Source organism: Ctenocephalides felis, unplaced genomic scaffold (genome assembly GCF_003426905.1).
Source record: "Ctenocephalides felis isolate EL2017-DRISC unplaced genomic scaffold, ASM342690v1 CF-g0.4_SCAFFOLD_01886, whole genome shotgun sequence".
Classification (NCBI taxonomy): domain Eukaryota; kingdom Metazoa; phylum Arthropoda; class Insecta; order Siphonaptera; family Pulicidae; genus Ctenocephalides; species Ctenocephalides felis.
The window spans coordinates 147,897,951-147,924,758 of record NW_020538040.1 but is presented as its reverse complement, the minus strand read 5'-3'; the positions used below and the strand labels follow the sequence as shown (position 1 = coordinate 147,924,758).

The following is a 26,808-nucleotide window of genomic DNA, read 5'->3' as shown; positions in this document are numbered from 1 at the left end:
TTTTAAACATTTTCAATTATGTAACATTTACGATTATACTACAATAATATACTACGACACTATCGAATAACAGATTTTTACATGACTAGTATTTTTTATTATTTTTTCGCACATGTGTGGTGGAAAAATATTAGCATCACCTTTTCCTATTTCACATATGTGCAAAAATTTCTGATTCAATCCTCACATGGTTTATCTGGCACCAATCACACCATACGATTTTTTCGATTGCTCAGACACTCCTTATAGTTATTGTAGTTATTACAAATAATTACAATTACTCTTATTGATTATATTAATCACTGTATTAATAATAATTATTGCTTTTTATTGCAGTTCTTTTAGAGAAACGACATTAGGTAATACAATTACATTTTGCAATGGTAAACTAGTAATGCAAAATTTGTTTTCTTGAATTATTTTTAAATATTTTAATTTTTGTATATATTTTGAGACGATCCATTAATTTAAACTCGAGATATATGTACATTTTGTACAGATAAAATTCAAATAAATTTCTTAATAATATACACACATTACATACAACAACGATTAACAAAAACAGTTGATAACATAGGAATATATGATTTTAAATTTTTATATAACTTTCTAGCGAACAAAACGTTTTGATAGTCCATTATATGCGGAATTCAAAAATTTTGTTTACTATAAAAATTCTATTTGACCGCAACATTTTTATCTCACGTGAAAGCGAATAATCTATCACAATTTTTTTGTTCTTTTCTAAATATCAAATGATGAAGTATGTGATCAAATGATGAAAACAGATATCGAACGTTTTTCAGCTTCAAATTCAATATCAGATTGATGTATTCAACAGTGCAGATTTAGTTTCTGGTACTGAATTTTGAACTGAAAGTGAATAATTACGATTGCTTCAAAAACTTATATTAAAAAAGCTTCGTGCCACAAATGCAGTCGACAATAATAGTTTTGAAACTCCAAATATTGGTGCACTACTAGTGATTTCGACATCGTTATATTTCAGCATTCTATCTCCCAGTGGCTTTGTTGCACGATAATTTTTCTTCAGATAAGAGTCGCCAGTAGTGTGAGTTTTTTGAAAAATTTTCAGCTGAAAAATAGACAATATATAAATAATAGGTAAAAATTTTTGAAGATTTGAGTCGAAGACGTTCAACTTAGTCCGATTGCAACCGAGATAAAATTGTGAAATTTTTTGTCGTAGATCCCATTTAAATTTTTGTTAATAGCTATTTTGTTGAGCAAGCAGTTGTATTTGCGTTATTAATAGGTGATAACTATAGCTGTTTGAATTAAATTATTTATAGAAATATTTGTAGAACCTTTGATGCATAAAAAAGGATTCTCTTATGAATTTTCTGTGAACTGTTGCTTAACAAATCGTTATTTCTTGATAAAAATGATACGTTTGCATAACGGCTGAACCGACATACATTGTTAGACTATGCAAAATATTTCTAGAAAGTTTCTAAATTAGCAAGAAAACTAACTTATTATTAAAAGTAAAAGGAAATGGTCAAAAAATAAAAATCTTTTGGTGATGAACAACCCTAAATAAAATTGTTAAATTTATGAGCTCATGAAAATCTTAATCGAAATTTACTAAAAAACATTCACCCTCTGAAGTCAGGATGAAAAATGGTTCGATAATTGAAATTGTATTACTAAATAACAATTTTGGTAGAAAGGTGAAAATTTAGGGCTGTCTGTGTTTTTAAATTACGCAAAATAAAAAATTGACCAATAAATAAATATTACTATGACCGTTAAGCAAATGAATAAATAAATAAAGAAATAAATGAAAGAAAATCTTTAGTTTGATCGTAAATTGACAAATGTATATATGTATCTATATATATATCCTTAATGAGGACCACCTTAATCATACCTAAATAACATTTTTATAATGTTCGATTTTTTTTCCGAAATTTTGATTGAATTGCGCACTATCTAAAAGTTAATATTAAGAGCTAAAACTTTTAGAGTTTTTTTTTATCAATTTGGAAGCATTTAAGCTCCTGGGAGCAATAAAATTCGAAAATGTCCATATTAAGGACCACTCTAATATATATATATATATATACATATATATATATATATACCTACAGTTTAATTGATGTTTTTTTTTGAACAATTAATCCAATAAATAAAAAACAATTAGTTTTTTGTAAATGTTTAATTACGATGTTTCGGAACTAGATACGTTTCATCATCCGATTTTTCTGTAATTTTGAACTATAAATTCATATTACTAATTTTTTGTCAAAAAATTAAAAATTTTGACTTCACTTTACTTATTCGGAAAAGAAACATATATAAGTTTATTGAAAAATCTAGCACTTTAATAGTAAGGTGACCATACGTCCCGGTTTGGCCGGGACAGCCCTGGATTGTCTACTACTACCTTGTATCTCGGTTTTCCCTAAAAGAAATATTTGTCCCGGATTTAGACCGTTTGCCCGGATTGTCCCGAGTTTTTAATTATTTATAGAAATATTTGTAGAATATTGGCTTAAATTGAATCTTTGCAATTATTGATAATAAAATTAAAACGACTCTCCAAATATTTGAAAATGCATGTGAGAATAAGAATTTATATAGCATATAAAGTTCTTACTAGAAGCTGGTAATTCTGGTTAATAACAAATTAATTCATTAATAAAATATTTTTCATATCCTTAAATAGTATTTTACTTATTTTAAAATTATATTTCAAAATAACCCCCCACCGTCAGGAATTAGCATCACTAAAAATTACTGTCCCGGTTTTGACTTGAAAAAATATGGTTTAATATATTTGTAGAGGGCATTCTACAAAATGAGTTATGTAATGAATATAAATAATTTGGGAAGCAATCCATAAAATGATATTTTGTTTGTTTAAAAAGAAAAATAATAATATCAAAGAGCAAAAAACAATAAGCTACTTTAAAAGTTCAAAAATAAAAATTATATTTCAAAATTATTACTTAACGTTTTGATATTTAAATATCAACGAAGGTATTTTATTTTAATTAACATGGAAAAGTTCATATATTTATCTTAACAAAATACTAATTCTATTCTTATGCTATTTATAAGTGTTCCATATGTTGACTTATAACGCTGCGTATAATTCAAAAATATTTCTTCAATACCAATCGTAAGTAAAATATAAAAATAATTAGGGTTTGTTTAAAAATATGCGATATCTATCAAAATATTTTAAAGCATCAAACCTAATAAAAATATTTAGTGTTTATTATAGGGAATGCAGATTTGCACAGCATGTCTTCAGCAAACAATTGAGTTTGCAGCAATGCTTATTTCGAATTCAAAATAAAGATCTATATTATGAAAATATTTCATTGTTGAATGAAATTGACTTTTTGACAATGCTTACCTGTTCATCAGATATTGGCAGGCTGTGTTCGAATACAGTCCACAAAACAACTTCGTCGCACGTTGGTGTCGTCAGAGAACCTTCGTATCTATAGAAATTATATCTATTCTGTGGCAGAAAATGTGACAAATTTATTTCTTTTTCAAGTGGATGTTGAGATGAATCCGGATTGTTTAGAACTTTCTTTGCGGAATCCAATATAATATCCAACGCTTCATTATCTTCATCTGATATCTGGAAATAGAAAGAATTATAAGGTAAGACATTGACATTACATCTTGCTGGATTTTTGGTGCAATATAGTAAAAGTGTTCGATAGGTAATATTTATGTAATAGTAATAAATTATTATTTCACTAAATTTATATCATTAACGGAGATCAGAGATTTTTTTTATTATAGTGTTGTGTTAATTAGACTTAATACTAGTCGGTTCTATTTGTGATAAATTATTATTACAATTTCTGTAATTAGGCGAATATTTATTGATGCAGCAATGCCGGATAAGGGGTATTTTCAATTACAAACATATTAGAATATATTGTTAGAAACATATTGTTATCTATATTTTCAAGTAAAAACCATTGTCACTACTGCTTGACCACAGGCTGCTCGAAGCGGGATCGATCCCGGGACCTCTGATTCAGGTCTAGCCTTTCTAGCCACTTACCTAAACTACGAGAGATCCCAGATAAGAGATAAACAATTAAAATTGAAATTTTCAAAATTTGATATGTATGTTATTTTGATATCTTTTTTTTTTAAGTTTTGATGTGAGATGGTGATAATTCGTGCACGAGTGTCCCCTAAAGGCATAAAGCCGCTTAATTTTTAAAACTGAATTTGTAAATATCACTTAATTTTTTTATATACATATAAGAGTGTATATACAGACTTGTGGTGGTAATAAATCGACTTATTTGAAAAAAAATGAAAATATTTTTACAAGGTGCCCCAGAACTCAACGTCAAGCCAAAATTAAGTAAAAAATTCATCGATTTGATGAATGATAACTAAATGAAAAAATAACGCCTAATTTTTAAACAGTAAATTTGTAAAAAAATATTTGCTTATTTAGAGAAAAACAGTCAAAAACCAATTTATTGCAAAAAACAATAAAATCAATTATACAAAAAATTGCCTATTTTGATGAATAAAAAGGTCAAATGTTAAAAAAGTATAAATAGCCAATTTGTTTTAAAAAAAATTGTAAATTGGCGAATTATATAAAAAAACTTCACTTAAAAAAACTGTCAGTAAATTTGTTAGAAAAGAGTGTAAAATGATGACATTTGTAAATATTCTGTATCAAAATAAACTAAAATACATTTGTTGAAAAAACTAAATTATTATCTTATACAATAATCCTATATCCTATATAACTGGAAACTTAGGATACCCTCATTTGTACATTGTACTAAAAAACTACACAATTTGGTAAAAAAATTTAAATCGTCTTTTTGAATAAAAAAAAGTCAACTTCGTCTAATTGTATAAAAAAGTGCCAAATTTAATCTAGTTAAAAAAAACTTTTATGATGTTCTTGGATGAGAAAAGGGTACAATGTTGCCCATTTGTAAAACAGAGTAAATTTGTAAACAAATTACCAAATTTGTAAAATAACTATCAATTGTCTTCCAGTTGTGTACTGAAATGCCATCCAGACAAAATCTACGTCAATATCATTCAATTTAATAATAATCACTCATTTATAAAAAAGCATTTATTTGACAAGTTTCCTTTCCAACAATTTATTCACCACCAAATTACAACCATTCAGATACCACTTCATCATTGCATCCTTTCATTTTCCCGACGTCATCATCGAGTAAAACTCCTCATAGTCAATAACACCATTTCCATCGACATCAGCCTCCTTAATCATCTCCTCAATCTCCTCATCAGTCAACTTTTCACCAAGTCGATTCATCACGATCCTTAACTCCGAGGAAGTGATCATGCCGTCGTCGTTCTGGTCGAAGACCTTGAAAGCCTGGATAAAAGATCAGGGATAAGGGATAATAGATAGAAGATAAGGGATAAAAGATAAAGGTAAAAAAAATTGCCTTTTTGATCTCCTCCTCGTTCTGCAAACTCTTCACCTTCTTGCTGAGCGCTTGCAAAAATTGGGTGAAGTCCATTTTGCCAGTGTTTTCGACATCGATTTCGGCGACGATGTCGTCGATTTCCAATTCGGAGCTGTTGTAGCTGACGAACAAACACACACACATACATATATATACACACATTATTTATAACATTTTAGAGATACCCCAAAGATCTCAGAACCAATTGAAGGTCTTTGGTGCTGACGAATCCGTCCTTTTCGAAAAACTGAAAGGCCTCCTGCGCCTCTTCAGTCTGCTCCTCTGTTAAATTCAAAGATTGTTCCGGCTCTGGTTCCGCTATAGAAAAAAATATTTTCGAAAATTGCAATAGAACTCAAGGAACTAGGCGCAAAACAAGAAAAGTTCCGACTAAAATTAGTATGGCATTTTTTGTTCTATTTGTATCAGAATTTATGCAACTTGGAACATTAAGAACAATCACAGAAATAAAATAGTTAATTAGGTCGATAGCAATTGAGAGATCCAGATATTCCCTAAAAATTCAACAAATTACTTCATCTGTTAATCCACCTGACCAATTTTTATTCAAGTCAATTTAATAAAGAAAAGTTGATTAAGAAGTAATGGTTCTACTAACTAATGTCAGTGACTTTTTGCCACAAGTTATTAGCAATTAATAAATAACATTTTTCTCTATTTTTTAATGTTTTTTGAACTAAAATATTAAAAGTATAAATACAATATAAATTAAATATATTTTACTAAATTTACCAGTTTTCGTCTGCCTCCTTGCAGTACTCATCTTGATCCAAAAAAAACCCAAACTGTTAATAAAACTCTATTTGAATAAATGATTTTTTTGAAACTCGCAATTAATTTATAAACTTCACAAAACGTTTTCACTCGAATAAAATAAAAGATTTTTAAAAATAAATGACACTTGTATCTTGTTAACTTGATTTATTATTCGAAAAAAAAGATATTTGACAATAGAAAATGTCACTTGGAATTTGTTTTCTGTCATTGTTAGTAAATAGATTGGAAATTATTATTTTAATTTTAATCATTTCTATATTGAATATTCGGTTAATAACTTTAGTCTTTTTATTGCACTTCATTGCAAATATTGTGTAAATCGACTCGTTGGCTTCTGAACTATTTGGCATACCTTAGAAAAAATGGATGTATGTGTGTGTGTGTGCGTGTATGTTTGTGTTTGCGGATACAAATTTTCGTCGACGATTTCGGGAACACGGATGAAGCGATTTGAATAATTAAAAAAACATTCGATTTGTATTGATAAGGAGACGTGCTGATTAGTTTTTAGCAAAGGCAGGTCTAGCCGTTCCGACGATATGGGGCAAAACGTGTCAAAAACGGTAACAAAGTTTTTGAGAGAACGGAGCGTCCGATTTTAAAAATTCAAAAAACATTTTACTTGTATTAACAAGATGAAGAACTGATTAAATTTTCATGAAAGCAGGTCTAGCGGTTTCGAGATCTAGTAAAAAAGTAAAAAAAAATGCCATTTGGCAGTCAAAAATGATCATTAGACATCTGATATCAAATTATCAGATATTTTATAGAGATTTTAACAATAAGTATAAATTTTGTTAACATTTCTATGGGTTCCGTACCAATGTTTATCCGTTACGCACTTTGACATTTCGTCTCTATGCAGTTAAACCAGTACGATTGCTTTGAAAAAAAGTTCAGAATTACCAAAATATTTCAAAATAAATTTTTCTTCAAAAAGTTTTTTTTTTTCAAAAAAAAAGTAATTTTTTTTAAAAAATTTATAGTTCCTCAAAAATCTAATTTTTTTTCAGAGTAATTTTTTTTAAAAAATGTTAATCTTTTTTGAAAATTTTTTTGGTACGGGAAGTTCCAGCAATTTGCCTTCAGGCACGATGCCATGCACCCCACTAGTTGTGGTTTTTGCTAGAAACTATTGCAAGAAATGTAATTTTTAATTTATCTCAACATATTCTACCAGGCGTTGACAACCGGTGGTTTATGGCCATTGTTTCATCAGGCGGCATGAACTCCTCTGGTCCATAGCAGTTTATAATTTTTAAAATATTTGAGGAAATTATACTTTTTAAGAACTTTCACAAAACCATTGACAATGAGACTTTCTTGCTGATAAAAGCAAACATAACGTGAAAAAGTGCCGCCTGGTAAATTATATCACAAATTATATCACGTACAAGCTGATCATATGGCCATCGAAAAAATGCGCCCGGTAGAACGTGTTAAATTGACGATTATTTGAGCAAAAGCTGTAGAAAGTTTTCTAAAAAAACATGCAATGTTGAATTCGTTTCGAAAATTATACCGAACACATAATGTATAAGTTTATGTGTTCAACAATGTGAATGTAGTGGGATAAACTGCTGATGTTTTCACAAAAATAAAAAAATATTCGCTTGTGGTTAAGATATCCTTTATACTTATGGTGAGCTCGCCCATGAATTAGTAGTTTAAGCTATGGGATTACTATCAGAGGCTTTGTGTTCGATACCCGCTTCGGGCAGTCTGATACCAAGTAGTAGTGACATCGGTTTTCATTTGAACATATTGATAGCTATATATTTTCAAGTAAAAATAGCAATTGTCTGTCATAACTGATTCAATTAAAAATGTATCACTATTAGGGTAGAACGGGGCTAGTTGAGCATAGGGGCAAGTTGAGCAATCGAAATATCTCGAAAACTATTCACCGTCCGTTTAGGCATTATATGGCGAAAAGATAGAGGTTTGGGAGAAATAAACATCCCACGATCGCTAGTGGCCGTTGGGCAAATGAGTGAGGCTCACGGGCGTTTTGTTTATTCTGAGACCAAAAAGTAAAAAAGTCATTCATCACGAGTTTTCGTCTGGTTTAGTCAAATGTTATTTATTTTTAATCAGGTAAATGTTATTTTTCCATATAATTATAGTACTTTTAATATGCATAGAGATTCTGGGTATAATTCTCACGGTTTTGTTATAAACTCACTTTTATTTTGAAATTCCGAGTTGGGGTTAGTTGAGCATAGTTGCTAAAGTTCTGTCACTAAAGTTCTGTCACTAAGACAATTACCATTAACTTCCAGAAATTAATTATTATTTTTAAGATTTAAGCTAAGTCTATGAGTAATAATATAAAGAAATAATGATTTTAAACAAAAATACTGAATATAATGGTAAAATAATTCCTAAGATACGATATTGTTTTGTTGATTGTACTTTTGGTTAATTATTCAAAGAAAATTACTATAAGTTTTGTTTTCTCTGTCAATAAAGACTATAAATATAGAACTGGTTATTAAAATCTTATTTTATTTCATCACTAATCGACATTGAACCTATGATTTAATTATATTTTTTTAGTGCTCAACTTGCCCCACCTATGGGGTACATCGAGCGCACTTGACTTTTTGCATTTAAACAGCTGTAGCTTTTAAATTTTACTTATTACCAAAAAACAGTATTAACACTTTTGTTAAGCGATAAGCAACAAATCAAGCCGTATAGCAATTTATTGAGACTTTTCATTGAGAAACTACATCCGTTTAAGTAAAAATTTGCTCAACTAGCCCCGCCCTACCCTACAGAAATTGTAATAATAAAATTCTTTACATAGAGTTGGGACAACTAATATAATATAAAAAAATGCTCACGCTATTCGAAAATGTTTAGATCTAATATAAATATGAGTTCGTAAACTGTAAAAAAGAATTAGTTTTCAAAGACCAAATATTTGAACACTCACATGGCATCTGTTCTAGTTGATATCATATCAATTATCATTATATGGATTTAGCTTTCTAAAATACAGGCTTGAAAAATGTATTTCTTACCTAAACTTCGTAATTGTTTCTCAAAATGTAAAAAATATTACTTAACTACTTTAATTACGTACATGGAACAAAACTGCGAGGACAGCCAATCCAAATTTTTCCTTTTTGGCTTCGGCAATACTTTTGTACTGAGCTGCATGGTGTACAAAGTGCAGTTCTACAGCATGTCTGTAAAACAATAAATATATTAAGTATTTTTTAATAGATTTAAATTATCTAGAAAAATCAGGGATTAGGATATATTTATTATATGATACTTATTTGATTCATATTGAGAGACCGAATCTGCCGTATAACAGAAAAATGTTATGGCAAGGCTATGTTATGCTCCAACTTCCAATAAGGCTACTGGATCATGCTGAATACTGTCAAAATGTCATGTATTTGCTGTGCATTCAGACGTTTTACACACAAACTGCAACGTCACTCATATGTTATAGAGCTGAGTCAGAAAGACCCTGTTATCTACGATCGTTTTTCTTGACATTTTTGCGGTTTCTAGATAAGGTTTTCTATCTGACAACCTAATAAATACGCCTGACTCACACCAACCACATTGATTATGTCAATATTTTGTATGGAAAGTTCTTGATAACATGGCCTTGGCATAACGTTTTACTGTTATGCGTTAGAATCGGTACCTGAATTTGAATTTAAAAAAGGTTATAGGAAAACTAAAACAAGCCTAACATTATTATACGATTAGAATGCAGAAACAAATTTACAATGTGTAAAATGTTTTCTCACAAGGAGGACCCGCGCGTTGCTCATCTGGGATTTTTATGAAATTTGGCATAATGGTAGACTTTATGCCCAAATTGACCGCGGTAAAATATTAGAGGCCTATGCAAAGTCAGTCTAAGGCCAACAAAATATATTATCGAAAATAGATAATTAAATCTTCTGAAAATCTTCAGAACTAAGTGTAAGTGGCACTTAACCTTCAGACAAAATGCAAAAATTTACCTATATGTGTATATAATCGACTATCAATAAAAATTGATTTTTAGCAACTTTTAAGACTGTCACGACAGAATTTTGAAATTTTGACACGGCTCATATTTCCAAATTTTGACGAATGTTTGTAATAAAAAGACATATTGTAAACTTATAATATTTTAGGTTGTTTATGCAGAATATACACTGGATTGATTACAAAAATTTAAAGCCTTTCTATGAAACTTGATAAGGACTCGTGTTGATTAGTTTTTCGCGACTAACAAAAAAGATAGCCTCGTTTAGCACTGTCTCGCATTGCGTTAAGCGGGGTATCACTGTTTATTAAATTTATTTGTGTACCTTATTGTGCCAAATTTGTGTTCAGATCCTCCCCAATGAAAATGCATCTGATCCAAGACGTAGAACCCTTCCAGACCTCCTCCGCTGATTTTCAGATCATCATCCTTGTCGAAGGTCACTTGAACTGATGGTGTTGCATACAACTCGTCAATAATCAAAATATTTTTCATAATATACTTTATTTAAAATTATATGATTTCGATGTAATGATTTTCTAAACAAAGTGACGAAGATCACAGTGCTTACGTGTGTGTCCATTATTTTGAATGTCTGCTTTGATGTCTTTGTCGTAATTGGAGAGCTTAATTTCTGAATAATGGGCCATTATAGCTTCAAATTTATTTAGAGTTATAGGTGATTGTTCGGTTCCATTGCTGCATAGTGTACCCCACTCTTCTCTTTCTAAAACAGAATATTTATAACTGTAGCAAACAATTTTCATCTATATCTTCTATTATTATCTAAAAACTTATAACGTATCTTTGACTTAAAATTCAGGCTATAAAATTATTAAGCAATTTGTATAAATTGTTAAGTTAAATTTGTAATGAATGAGATGTGCATTTGTTCGAGTAAATCTCTTAACTATCTACGTATTTTGAATTCTGTTTCTATTATCAAAAAAGTGAAATTCTCAGCGTTTTACTTTTTTATCAATTTTATGAGTAGGCAAATGCTATTAGGTAGCCTTCGGTGATCTTAAAACGTCATATGATAATGCAAAGCAATTTAACACTTGGCAATAATTGAATTCTCTATTACATCCTCAATCAGACACCATCCGCACTTATGGATTTTGCTTGTTTAGAAGCCGCTCAACATGCAAATAGGACATTAGACAAAAAGCTGGTAGACAGATATATACCATTTATTGATTACATGTAAACAAGTAATTCAAATAGACAAATTGTATTGTCAGACGGTGATATTCGATATAATATCAAGTCCAAATACAAAAATCCAATTTAAAGTTGTTTTGGAACGCAACTTAAGTTTTTGAGTAAAGTTATTCAATTATTCTGTAATTTAAAAGTACAGGGTGCGCCATCAAAATGTGATCAATGGAAATAGGTTTTGTTTGCGCAATGAAGGGGGTCATTTGATCGACATTGTTTTTCGAACCTAGCCGAAAAAAATAATGCTTTGTAAATAATATATAATAATAAAAATAATAAATTTGATAATAAAAAAAGTTGTAAAAATACATTGAAAATTGTTTATGTTATTCACAATTTCTATTGACCACATATAAATGGCGCAACCTGTATTACTCTTTAACTTAATTTAATTTGTATATTAGTTTTACTCTCTATTATAACACATTAAATAAAGTTTATTTATAATACACTGAATTGTGTAAATTTTGATACACACCATAATATACATATATATATACAGTATAAATACTTCAGATAAAAATAAATACCTGAGAATTAATTTCATATAAAATATATCTAATAATAGTAAACAAAATAACTAATTAACTACATATATATATATATATATATATATATATATATATATATGAGTGAGTTCTTGAGGGCGATACATCAAACAAAGAAAAGCCAAAGATTTATAAAATAATCTTTATTTCCAAACGTTTCGACATTCAATTTAATGTCATCATCAGTGGATATTACGTTGGTTAGTTACATATAGAGAAGTGTACACAGCACTAGAGATTTGGCACTAACATTTATCCAACTAACTTGTCAGCACTATGCATTTTTTTATATAATTTTTTTGTATGATGTAAACAGAAAAATGATAGTTTTATTGAACAAAAATGTAAGTAGAATTATGTAATTTCTGCCACGACTTCTGTACTTTGCTAGTACCGAGGCATGTATCGAGGCTTGATACATGCCTTTTTTTCGGTTAGCATCTTAGCCTTCATTTTTTTTCAGTTTGAACATTACACTTTTTCATTTTGAAGAGAACGTAATTAAAAGAAGATTCGCTGAGGGGTTGTTTTTATATACTAAAATAATGTTTATTACTTTTTGTTTTTATATAATCTGTAATTGTTTGTTGTTATTAACTTAGAATTAAACTAATTTTGAATAAGTTTTGTGTAAATAAAATAACAATGTGCTTGCTTTACTTTTACTATTTTTGTGGATAATTAATCTTTATATCTAATTTCTTATAATATATTATTATTTGCACTTTTATCCACTAAAAAAGCGTCAAATTAGGAGTAAAAACGTATGAGAGTCTATTAAATTATTTTTAAAAACATATTTTTTTTTTCTATTACCTGTATGGATGCCTGCTTAATTTTTTTTTTATTTATTTATATACCTTTCACCAAGGATATAGGAAATTCATGTTCATATGAAATACTTAGTGGCCTAGTTTGATAACTTATTTTTTAAATTAAATATTATTTCTTGTTAATTTATAACCAATTAATTCAATTAAAATATTATATAATTTTAAAAAATATGAATCTCTCGTGAATCGAATCAACTTCTATACACATTTTATCAGTTGAAACTTCTTATTATTAATAACATTATCGATCTAAACACTTCATTTATTTTGTATTAGTTAAACATGCATAAAATTAATAACATTATTAAAAAAGTGTAATATACGATTCACAATTACATTTCAAATCAATTTTAGTAATACATTGATGCACATATAAGTTTGTAAAAAAAGTTATTTAAAAAGTTTTTGTCCGATTACATTACTCTTTTTTTCTGTGATTATTTTGCACCAGCTCCCCCTCTACTAACATTGCAGACTGCATCTAATTTTACATAATAAAGAATCTGCACGCGACCTGTTGTAACTAAAAGGGTTTTTAATTTGAATTTTAAGTCTAATTAACATTGTCCTAGAGCTTTGATAGAGGAGAGCGGTATAAAATGTCTTGAAAGCTTCTCCAATAAAATCAACCATAAATTGTTGAAATTAAAAATACAGTAATTAATTGATATTAGATTTTATTTCAATTTGGTATTAAACCCATAAGTTGTAAATGAAATATGAAATAAATCGTGTGAACAAAAATGTGTGAAAATGTTTATCAAAGTTATATGTTAAAGGGTCTGGCATTACCAAAGTACCATAAATTTTATATGTGTATTTTTTTGTTACTTTATAATTATAATTAATTAAATATTATAATTTACAGAACATAATTAATTAAATATTATAATTTACACCGAGAACAAAAACACCATCAATTTTATATTTTTAATTTTTATATGTATATATATATATATATATATATATATATTGTGATTTGGAAAATAATTGAAACATTCCCGAAATTTTCATTCATTCATTTGGAAAATTGGAAAAAAATTTGAACATTCACGAAATTTTCATTAATTCATGTAAAAAATTGGAAAAAAAGTTTAACATTCACAAAATTTTCATTCATCATTTTTATTTTTTTAAATCCATTCTGTTTGGTGATAGCTAATAAGTAAAGAAATTCAAAGACAAAGATATCTAAATACTTTAAAATTACATGTTGATCGATGTGTTAGTTTTTAATGGTCATATTTAAATTAATTTTTGCTTTACCTATAAATCATTAACTTTATAGTAAAGCATTTTTGTAGTTGTTCTATTTTCAAATCTATTCTATTTACCGATAGCTAATAAGTGAAGAAACTCTATTATACAGATAACTGAACAGTTTAAAATGACTTGTTGATTGATATATTTGCTTTTCAATGGTCATTAATTTTTATCTGTAGTAATGGTCTAATTCCTATAAATCAATAGCTCTATTGTTTAATAATGCACCCGTCAATTTCATTTATCAATTTGCTAATGATTTACTCGAAATTTACTGGTGTATTAATCTTACAATTATTGCTTAGATTTCTGAAAATTATTTTTGGTACCTTTTTTGAATTTGCATTTTTTATGAAAATTTTAATTTGTGGCAAAAAGACTGACGAGTGTACAGACAATATGGTTAATAAAAAAAATTATTTAGAGCTGTCCTAGATATGTATTTTCTGACATTTCAAACGTCTTTCCTCTAAACGATTTCCTAGATCCAGTTAAAACAAAGACTTTGATTGCGCTAGAATTTCAATGTCACAGAGTAAACATACATGACACAAGGATTGAGTCATTTATTAATCAATAGACTTTGTTTAAATGACCGTACACTTTAAACTATCGGAAATTATAATCGACCATATTGATTTGTACTTCGTCACTTTCGAGATAATAAAGCAAGATAATTTTTTCTTGTGATTCCGTAAGTCAGTTAGAAAAAACTGGTCAATGGAAAACTAGTTATAAGGTACGATTTTGAAGTTGCGGTTTATATCGAGAGTAAGGATTACAAAATTATACATTTTTAATAAGCTTTGCTGATAATTATGTGATAAAATAAATGTTCTTTGTAGAATTTTATAGTTTTTAACTTGACTGATCTTCAACACTCGTTTGAAATTACGTAACATCATTGTTACATCTCAAAAATTAAAATATTAACTTATTGATATAAAATGATTAATGATAGAAAACATATATTACCTTTATCTATCGGATAATGAAATGCTCCATCTACCAAACCTGCAAACATAAAAAAGTATTAAAAATATTTACATAAATAAAAAAATATATTTTTTTATGTATTTTATTTTTGTTAATCAAGACTTTAATGTCTTATTTGCAAAATTGATATGTGCAAAAAAGAAATAATACAACAAAAAATACAATAAATTGAATATAAAATGAAACAAAGAATAAAAATATATACACACAAAACAAAACACTCACACACCCACCTATAAATATATTTATATACAGTAGGGCGGGGCACAAAGGTCCAATTTCACTTTTAATAATTGTATTATAAAAACCAATTACATCACAACAAATAACACATATCAAACAAATAACTCTCTTAATATGTTCAGTAAAACTCCCAGCTAATTCAACATTGTAAAAACGTGTTCTTTGCAGTTTTTCAAAAATTTGTTTCCTGGTTCTTTTGACCCCAAAGGCAGATTCAATGTTTTACTTTCAATTTAAAAGGGCTATTACGAAATAGTAGCTATATTATTCAACCAATGCAAAGTATAAATTCCGTGGGTACATTTTTCACAGAGATAACTCAGTATATAACCTTGATCTGGTATTTCGTCAGAAATAATCGTCAGCATAGTTGGAAAAACTATTTAACTTATCTTTTGTAAAATAGCTTTTGTTAACTCAATTTAATTTTTTATTTAGTATTTTTTTTTTTAATTTTTTATTTAGTAACAATTCAGTTGGTCTTTTTTACCTCACCCACATGTAAGCTTTTACAGAAGTTGTATAAAAAAACTATTGAAAATAACTAAACAATAGTGCTTACAATAAAAAAAAACTAACAACAAAAGAAAATACTTTTGTTATGGATTTTCAAACATTTCCCTTTTTCTCCTAATAGCAGCGTCTTAAGAATCAAGGTGATGGCTGGATATACATCTTTTGCCCTCTACTTTCAAATATTGTTGTTAAACAATTCTTAACTTTACTTGTTTTTGAGATATCGGTGGTGACCCTTTTTACCCGCGGACCTTTAAGCCCCGCTCTACTTTATTTATGTGTATATATACATATATATATATATATATATATATATATATACACCTATGTTATATTATTATTTTCCAAACGTTTCCGTTCGTGAATTAACAACTAAACTAACATCAGTGAATTTGAAATAAAAAGCAACTATGTACTAATATCAAACAAACGTCAATAACAATTTATAAAAGTACTTACAATTTATTTTAATATAATTTTTAAAAATATATGTTTTTACCAATTTTCTGTTATATTTGCCAATGTTCAAGAGACCCTTGACCACGTTTTCTATTTCAAGTTTAAAAAAATTAAGACTATCTATTTCCTATACTTATTTTTATTTACTGTTTGTTCTTTATATTTATTTTATAACAAATCCATTAAAATACAATTGCTACAAACATGATGTATTCATAAAACAATTATATTTAGCACCTTTTTGCTTCTGTTGCGCCTAATTAACACTGGAAGGTGTTAATCTATAACCTGTCAGAACAGAAGATGTTGATATTGGCAATATTTTCTTTTATTATTTAAATGATTTAGAAGCGAAATTTAATTATAGTCAGAGGATATTTATAAATGTTTCACTAGAAATGTTGGTTTTAGCATTTGGCTAATAAATGCGGCAACATTTTATGGTAAACTAGCGATGTCCAATATTTTGCCATTTTAGTATGTAACTTCATTTTATTCGTACACTTCATGAAGTTGTATAAATTATATTTATAGAAACTTTTGTCAAATATAAACAATGTATTTAAATCCAGTAGATTGAGGCTTTGATAGCCGTTTTTTTAAACTGATCGAGAGAATCAAAAGAAAACTAATTTTTTATCCGAGAAAACCAAGTATATTATAGCATATATAGCCAAACCAAGTTTATTTAGCACCAATATACAATATTTAATACCTATGAGCAAACATTTAAGACAGCTTAGAAGCTATTATTGGTATTTTTATCTTCAAAATATGCAATCCTATACAATATAAAAATAACTCGTTGGTATTGGTATTTTGGTAACTTCCCGACATGTGCAAATAATCGACTTAATCAATAAAAAATTAATTAATTTATTAGTGATTCAAATTATTCCGAGTGGATTTGTTACACATAATTGAAAACGAACGAACACGTTAACTGGGAGTATTTTCTAAAAGCAAATTTTCACAAATCAATAATTTTTATAATTGAACCAGTTTCCGTAGGACTTCAATGGTTTATTATGTTCATTAATACCAAGTACTCTATCGTTGTGCCAAGTAAATCGTCTAATTTTAATTTTAACAAACGTAAACAAAACTACTCATTTTCTCAAACTTCGATGAATTTTTAAAATTAAACGACTTGTCGTAAGACCGTAATATTTCAGTATGTTCTATAAGACCATGATATATATCACCAAAAAAGTACCATAAAAAGCGGCTTAAATTTTTTTCAACAGTTAATTACAAGAAAACGGGTCGGTAGATTTTCACTTAAATTAAACAGTATCATTCCCAACTAATATCTTTCAAACAGCTTCTGATTTTTTGAATTCGATTTGATAGTATGAGCTTAAATGTGGACGAAAAGTTTAACACTTTTTTCCAAATTACAAAGAAACGGTTCGGCCGATCGCTGCACAAAACTGAGAAAAGATAATCCACATCAAAATACATCGATTGGCTTTGAAGTTTTTGAAATCGGTTCAGACGATTGTGAGCAAACGTCGATGAAAGTTCTAATTTTGACAAATGCAAAACTGACGAATTTTTAAAATTAAACGACTTATCGTAGGACCGTAATATTGTAGTATGATCTATAAGACTATGGTATCTACACTATCTACCGTTAAAAAAAGAATCATTAAAATTGTCGAAATATTTTTTAACACTTTATTACAAGAAAACGACCCGGCCGACCTTTACCAAAAACTAATCAGGTCGATTCCCAACCAATATCTTTCGAACAGTTTTTGAATTTTCAAATTTAATTTAAAAAGTAAAGACATCAGCAAGTATTTGATTGTAATTTCCGTATTTCTTACAATATTTACTATATCACACACTCAAAAATAATAACAATAATATTTACTTGACATTTTTGTTATGAAAAATTAACGAATGTGTAGGCAAACTAACCATCACTGGACTAATTTCTCTAATTTAATCTACATCATGTTTTTGGTGAAATAATTTGATTTTGATAAGCATAACCTTCACTATTATATTTAATAATTAATTTCCTAAAATTGATGCTAATAAAAACTTGTTTATTACTTTAAAAATTAGTTTTCGTTTGGATGTTATGGCAGTCGATTTATGTGAAATGAGATGATCAGGGACAGGGACTTTGGTACATGTTTATGATGGTATATATTATTTATATATGCCATTTGTAATAAATACCATAATAGAATAAATGCATTTATATAGTTTAATATAACAATTGCGGTTAAATTCCATTGTTTAAGATTATATTAATGGATATATCAGATTATCATACAATCTTAAGAATTTATATTATTTACATATATTAACATTTATATATATATATATATATATATATATATATATATTCATCTATTTACCAAGATATTAAATTTCGTTTGATAATGACACACATTGGGTCTCAAAATGAATCGAGCTAATTTTCAAATCGGGTGAATGTCAATTCTGCAAAAGTAATTTGGCAGCAATGCAAATATTCTGATATACAAATATACAGAAATCTAAATTCAATTAATAATAAACAATCTACCCATATTTATGGAAATGCAATTTCTATCAAGGTAAATGAAAATAGTTTTGGTGGAAATGGTACGAGTATGAAAATAGTTTTGGTGGAAATGGTACGAGTACATTTAGATGTATTTATTCTAATAATACTTAATTGTTTATCATTTTGTCATAGTTCTATCATGATCTCTTTTACCTCAAACTATTAGTCAATATATATATATATATATATATATATATATATATATATATATATATATAGAACCAGTTGATATTTCTAATATTTGATATAATACTATTAAATTGCGAAGAAAATTTGAATAGAATGCAAGAAAATATGGACAAAATGACAAAGTGGCCTTATTTATTTTAAAATTGGCTAGTTTTATTAACGTTTCCGCGACTGTATAATATGAAGAAAGCCATAATAACAATCCAGTCAGATGTTGAGCGTCATTGTCACAGTCTACAGTCTTCAGTTTAAATGTGTTTTGTGGCTTGAAAAATTATTTTGAAGGCGGTTTTGCCATGTTTTTTGCGAACTTATGTATTGATATTCGTAATTATTTAATATAAAATTAATTAACTTAAGCCAGTACTAGTATTTTTGATCAATTTTATTGCAATGATCAGGTGTTTAGCGGAATTTTGATTAATTATTCAATGTATAAAATGATATAGTACTATTTCGCAGCGTTACAGGACCAAAAAAAAAAGTAAAACTTGTCAAGTGAATGGCTTTTAATTTCTCCTCCAAATATGCAAGAAATAATTGCAAAAAAAAATAATCCAAAAAATTCGCCAAAAAAAGAAGAGACATGTATTTGCTGCAAAACCCTTTTCTGTAAACTATACCCTTTGGGTCATGCTTCATGTGCTAATTTCACAAAGAGGACGAAACGATTTCTTTTTAAACTGGTTTTTAAAAATTAGTATCTCAGTATGTCCTTACTTTATAAGTCCATACTATATGTACAAAATGATTTTTGTATTAAGTTGCAGTTGCTCTTAATAAACATGTTATTATAGTTCTTACTCAATTAAAATACTATCTTACTGGTAGTGAATGAACTAAAGGTGAGTAAAAACAATTAAGACTGGTTTGAGATTGAGACCGGATCATTAAATAAATAAATATCATTCAAACAAAACACCAGCTTCAAAATATAAAAATTAAAACTCAAAATCATTGACTTATATCATTTTTTGTCTTATCTACTGAAGAAGAATCAAATTGGACTCGAAACGTATGGAAGTCTATTAAAACAACTTTTAGATACATTTTTTTCTATTATCTAGATGCATTTCAGATGCATTTGTATGCTCAAAAGGCTTTTTTATTTTTTATTTTTATATATATATATATATATATATATATATATAATTCATCATCCAAAAAAATATCACATAGACCCACATATACATAAAAAAGAAACACACACATACACACACACACATATATATATATATATATATATATATATATAAATATTCATTACTGCGGGTCGATTTAAGGGTCGCTTAGGCACGTATGATCTTCGGATTTTAGAGATCAAAATAAGATACTTTACTGAAGAAACTATGCCTCTAAAATGAATTCTGATATCCCATGCATTGACCCAAAGATAAGGGTTAAATTTGGAAAAACCTCTCAGGGGTGTTCCAGGAGGTTAACCACGGGCAAGGGTAAATCGGTCTTCCAAAGTTATTGGGGTCGGTCATACATTTGGACGCCATTGGAGGAAGTACTGTAACTGGGTCAAAATGAAAATTTTCTAATTTTAACCCTTATTTTTGGATCAATGCACGGGACATCAGAATTTATTTTTGAGGTATGTTTTCTTCAGCAAAGTTTATTATTTTGATCCCTAGTATCCGAAAACCATAGGTGCCTAAGCGACTTTTTTTGACCCATATGAATCGACCCGCTCTATTATATATACTGAGTTAACGCTACTGATTTTTTTTATAATAAGAAAAATCAAATAATCATATGAATAACGTAGAAAAAACACGCTACTTCTATTGCATCATAATAACTATATATTTATTATTAAACAAGTAGTTATACCACGGGCCATCCAAAATTCCACAGCAGAATTCTTGTGATAATTAACTAAAATAAATCCTATTATTCAAATTAATATGAAAAATTTTTGATAATTATGTATCGAATAACAAGGCGCAACTGCCCTAAGTTGCCCCACTCTGCGACAAGAGATTTGTACTGAATTTTCGGTAGACCGATTCGACTCGCATTTTACAAAATATTTTATTTATAATTTAGTAACATATAACACCTAATTTGATTTGTCTTTGCAGAATTTTTATCTTCCGAAATTTAAAACCAATTTTGATAAAGGTGAGTGGACCCGAACCGGTGAAAACGATATCAATAGCATCCTATGATAAGCGGTCTTCGCAGGCGAGACTCAATAAATTTGATGAAACTTATTTGGCTCTTGGCGTGATTTTGCGATTTTTTTGTACAAATTTAGAATTGCACTTGTTTGCTGCAATACTTGCAGATAGAAGTATGCGTTTCTAAAATAGGTGGCATTATTTATTTGTTTTCGGCGTTGCAAATCACTCTTCTAGTTGAGGTTTAATAGACTGCCTACGCATATGCCGGTCATAATAAATATACATATATACATATATGAATACATATATATATATATATATATATATATATATATATATTTATATGTATGTGTGCTGCCTGAAATCACACGATGCAAAATTAACGATTTTGCATAAAATCGCTACCATATGATTTTACCTAATTATAGGTAAAATATGCAACAAAGTTAGATAAACACATGTCTTTTTAATTTTATAATTGTTAGAAGAGGAAATATCTTCTGATAGTACACATTGTGTAATTACTTTACTGGAGTGTGCTAATGTTTTAAGGCATGCACTCCTATTTTTTTTAAATATCTATAAATATTTTTTTTAAATAAATAAATATTTATTTTTAGTTTTTTGTGGATATATTCAGCTATAAAATTCTAAAATTACAGAACAAAATAAATTATATTGGGAGTTCGCAGAATAATTCTGTCATAATAAGTTCAACTAATTTGAATAAAGTACAATTCTGTCTATTTTTATGCTCTTTAATCTTGCCAAAGATTTTTATTAATAATCTTGGTTCTTTAATTTTTAGTTTTTAGATTTTCAATTTGAAGCTTCTATTTAGAGTTGACAAAAAATGATACTTTGGTTCAAGATAAGTTTATGTTTTCAATTCAAAATTATATAGAAACTAGTGGTGTATGGCATCGTGCCTTAAGGCAAATTGCTGGAACTTTCCGTACCGTAACGAAATTTTCCAAGAATATTAAATGTTTCCATATAGACTATTATAAATACTGTAACATTTTTAGTTAAGAGTTATATAAACTGAATTACAAAGTTAAAATTATTTATTTGAAGTATATAAGTGAGCTTTAGAACTTTAATCAGAATTAAAATCAAAATCTGAATTATTTTCGATTCGCAAAAAAAATTTTTTTGAGAAAAAAAATTGATTTTTTTTCTCAAAAGCAATTAATTTGTCGAAACAAGCAGAAAGTTTTTTGAATCATTCAAATCGGATGCTTATTTTTCTCAAAAACTGCCATTTTTTGCACATTTAGCACGGTATCTCCGAAACGGCTGGACCTGCCTTTGCCAAAAACTAATCACTACTTCTCCCTGTCATTACAAATTGAATGTTTTTTGAACCATTCAAATCGGATGCTCTGTTTTCTCAAAAACTCGATTTCTATTTTCTCCACTCTTTGCTAGTATCTCTGAAACTGCTGGACCTGCTTTTGCCAAAAACTAATAAGCATATCTCCCTATCAATAGGAATCGAATGTTTCTTGAACCATTCAAATCGGTTGATAAGTGCGCCCGAAAACGTGGACGAAAAATTGTATCCATACATACACACACACATCAATTTTTTCTGAGGTATGCCAAAATGTTCAGAAACCTTCAAAACGTGAAGAAATGTAAAAAAATTTATTTTCGATTTTATTTATTTTGAATAAATAAAATAATTGGATAAAGAAACTGCTGACTTTTACTTGTTTACAAAGTAAGAGGCAAAAAGATGAGTGTAGTGCCTTTTTAAAAATTATTAATTAAATTTCAACGGCTTGTAGTGCAATCCTATAATCAAAATATATTATTCTTCATTTGTCTATTTCAATAGCAAATACATGTGAAAATTTGAGGGTTGATCCTTAATTATACAAAATAATTTATGATCCAAATACCTTAAAAGCTTCAGACAGTAAATGTTTTGGTGTTTTATTTCCTAACATAATTGCAATAGCAACAAATACTAAAGATATTAAATTTACTTGATTGAGAATTCAAAAAAAATTGAATTAAGTTCATTGTATTTTTAAATTTATAACAAAACTAAGGTATAAATATTGCAAATGATTTTTTTCATTCCAAATGAGTCCTGGTTTCTTTCTCTAAAAATTGAGGAGCTTTTCAATATAAATGATGACTATTCTCAATAATCCATATTGACACAAGTATAGCCATATAAATAAAGTATAAATTTAAATTGAACATTTTCGTTGCAGACACGTTTTGCACTGCGATATTTATAAATAATATAATGTTATGACAAAAACGCAGTCAGTCATAAAATTTAGTGAAGCATTATTTATATTTTAATGCTATTTTCGTTTATGGATTATACAGTTCATTAATTTAAAATATTCAAGCACAGAAATTTTGAAAAACCAAGCTATTGTTGATATCTTTTATTATTACTACCAATAGTAAGATTCTCAGATATAATGATTAATAATTGAATGGCAGCGCTCGGTAAAATATACTTTTTAAATAATTATTGCAATAAACACAATGTGTTAATATAACATGTAACGTTTTAATAATATATTTTAATTTTATTGATGTATGCAAATATATTTTCATTTAAATGACACCTTATTTTCGATTTTTAAATGCACATATGAGTGCAGTATTAGTATTCCAAGTATTCGAAAATGCATATATTTAAAATTGTTTTTTAAGCTTTTGAAATATTAAAAATTGCAATAAGTAGAAAATAATTGGAAAATAATAGTTTTTACAAAAAATAGTTATTTTTATCGGGTAAATACGTCATTTTTTTATTTGGAAAACAAATATTTTATTACAGGTACAAAGAAATTATTTTCATAATATTTTTTTTATAATTATTTGTTTTAACATGGATGTTTTTTATTATTAAATTTTCGCAGGGCAAGTTATAGTAATCGCAAAAAAACGAAAATGTCTTTTTTTATATAATTTTCTTCTGAACATTTTGGCATACCTCAAAAAAATTGATGTATTTGTGTGTGTGTGTGTGGTAAGTATATATGTTTTGTGTGTATGTGCGGATACAATTTTTCGTCGACAATTTTGAGAACACGGATCAACCGATTTGAATGATTCGAAACACATTCGATTTACATTGATGGGGAGACGTGCTTATTAGTTTTTGGCCAAGGCAGGTCCAACCGTTTCAGGGGTAAAAAGAGTCATAAATAGTAATTCATTTTTCGAAAGAACGGATCATCTGATTTTAATGGTTTAAAAAAATTTTTACTTGTATTGAAAAATTGAAGAACTGTTTGAATTCTTGGGAAAGCAGGTCCAGCCGTTTTTGGGATTCAATGAATAAAGTAAAAGAAGCTATTTGGCAGTCAAAAATAATCATTAGACATATGTGCATCAAATAATGAGGTATTTTTTAGAGATTTTATTGAAAATCAGAAATTAAAAAAATTAAATTTTTCAAAAAAGTCAATTTTTTTCAAAAATTTCAAAATTCTCAAATAACTATCAAAGTTTTCAATAAAATTTGGAGTTCAATTTATGGTACGGAAAGTTCCAGCAATTTGCCTTAAGACACGATGCCATGCACCAATAATGATTTCATATATTTATACCACTTCTATATTATTATACACACACTATATAATTACTATAGATGTTATTCATCTGTTTGTTACTCAAAATCACATACTTTTCCTGCATTTTTTAAAACCGCACTGTACAAATTTATATTCTTTATAAAATTATATACTTTTATAAATATGATTATTCCCTTAAGTTTTATTAGTTTATTTTATTTTATTTATTAGTTCGGTATCCAGAAAAAAATATTTATTTAGTCATCACCAAACTTACCTTTAATTTGCAGAACAAGAAACGTTAAAATTAAATATTTCCACCACATTTTTTGCAAAATTTTCACTTGATAATTACTTATGTGACCGAATTCGACGATCCTTATTTTTGTGTGATTTTTTAAAATTTTTACTTTAAAAGTCTCTTTTTGTGGTCTTCAAAAGTGCACTTTTGAACTGAACATCATCTTTGGTAGAGAAGCGATTTATAAGTACGAGACCCATACATTTGAACCGCGCGGCATTAACGACCATTGGTATATGAATATGTGGTCTTTATGTGGGTGCATATGTATTATCATTTACTGATTGTGTACGAAACAGAGTACAGGGCTAGAAATATTTGAAACCAGATTAGAAAAAATAAATTTTTAATCTATTTTTTATGCACATATTCGATTATTTAAAATGAAATATATAAGAAATTATACAGTCTTCTGAATTAAATACTTTTTTTCGAAAAATATGATTTTATAGTACTATTGTACAAAATAATGATCAAAATTAGGAACAATAATGTAGTGGCCATAATGCAATGATAACGATGATAATATATTTGTGTATGCTCGAATTGCTCTTATAGTCAATAGAAAAAGTAATGTGCATTCGTGGGAACTACACTTTTTTATATTTTTATGTTGAAGTTCATAGTTTTGTTGCTTGATGCATATATCTAAAGACATAAGGATATAATCAATATACAAAAACAAAATACAACAATACCGATATAATAAGGGTGTTCCATGGTTGGTTAAGCTCATGAACTCATGTGGACGAGAGCGTGAATTCGAATCCTTCCCTGGATGACCTGGCACCGTGCAGTAGCGATGTCCATTTTCACCTAAAAATATAGATCAAAAATATTTATTATAATTAGAAATAGCCCATTTTAGGCACTGCGGTGTGAAATGGCAATGGGAAATATCTTACACTATTCTTCCCTGAATTGAGTTAGAGTTTAACCCAGTTTAGGGACTTGCCCTAGAGCAGTACTACCCATTATATATATATATATATATATATATATATATATTTTGCATCATTCTGAATTTGATGTTGACATATGTATTAACAAAGTCTAATAATCGGGCATAACATCAATAAAAACATGAATTTCTTTCAAAAATTTATTTTAAATCCATACGTTTCGGCTATAATCCTAGCCTTCAACCAGTCTACGAATAACACACTATCCATTTGTGATTTTTTCAAATCAGTATTTTGTGAAAATATTGTGTAATTTCAAGTTAATGTTTATAATACATAGTGTAGTGCATTACCATATCCTAATACCATGGATTATTAAAATTTTCCAATTTAACACTAAGATCAACTAATTTTTCCACTGAATGAAGGCTAGGATTATAGCCGAAACGTATGGATTTAAAATAAATTTTTGAAAGAAATTCATGTTTTTATTGATGTTATGCCCGATTATTAGACTTTGTTAATATATATATATATATATATATATATATATATATATACATACATACATACTTTAATTTTTCTACATTTTTGTGAAACAAAATTTTCATTATTTTTCCTATTTACAAAAAAAGATTCATGATTATTGACTGGTTAGTTGTATCAATGTTAGTGCAAAATTTTGTGCTGTGTACACATTTTAGATGTTAAATACCAAGTTCAATATTCACTAATGATGACATCAAATTGTATGCCGAAACGTTTGGAATTAAAGATTATTTTAAAAAATTTTTCTTTGTTATATATATATAT

At 27.9% G+C, this 26,808-nt stretch overlaps 1 protein-coding gene across 1 annotated transcript; it reads right to left on the bottom strand.

Moving 5' to 3' along the window:
- Positions 1 to 690: 690 nt before the first annotated feature.
- On the bottom strand, positions 691 to 25,243 carry LOC113377684 (putative carbonic anhydrase 3). Its single transcript, XM_026618077.1, has 7 exons — positions 25,070 to 25,243; positions 15,116 to 15,154; positions 10,847 to 11,002; positions 10,601 to 10,724; positions 9,364 to 9,469; positions 3,389 to 3,622; positions 691 to 1,096 (listed from the first exon to the last, which is right to left on the bottom strand). Exons 1-7 carry the CDS (start codon positions 25,116 to 25,118, stop codon positions 899 to 901), a joined length of 906 nt encoding a protein of 301 aa, XP_026473862.1. The 5' UTR covers positions 25,119 to 25,243; the 3' UTR covers positions 691 to 898.
- Between the last annotated feature and the right edge of the window lie 1,565 nt (positions 25,244 to 26,808).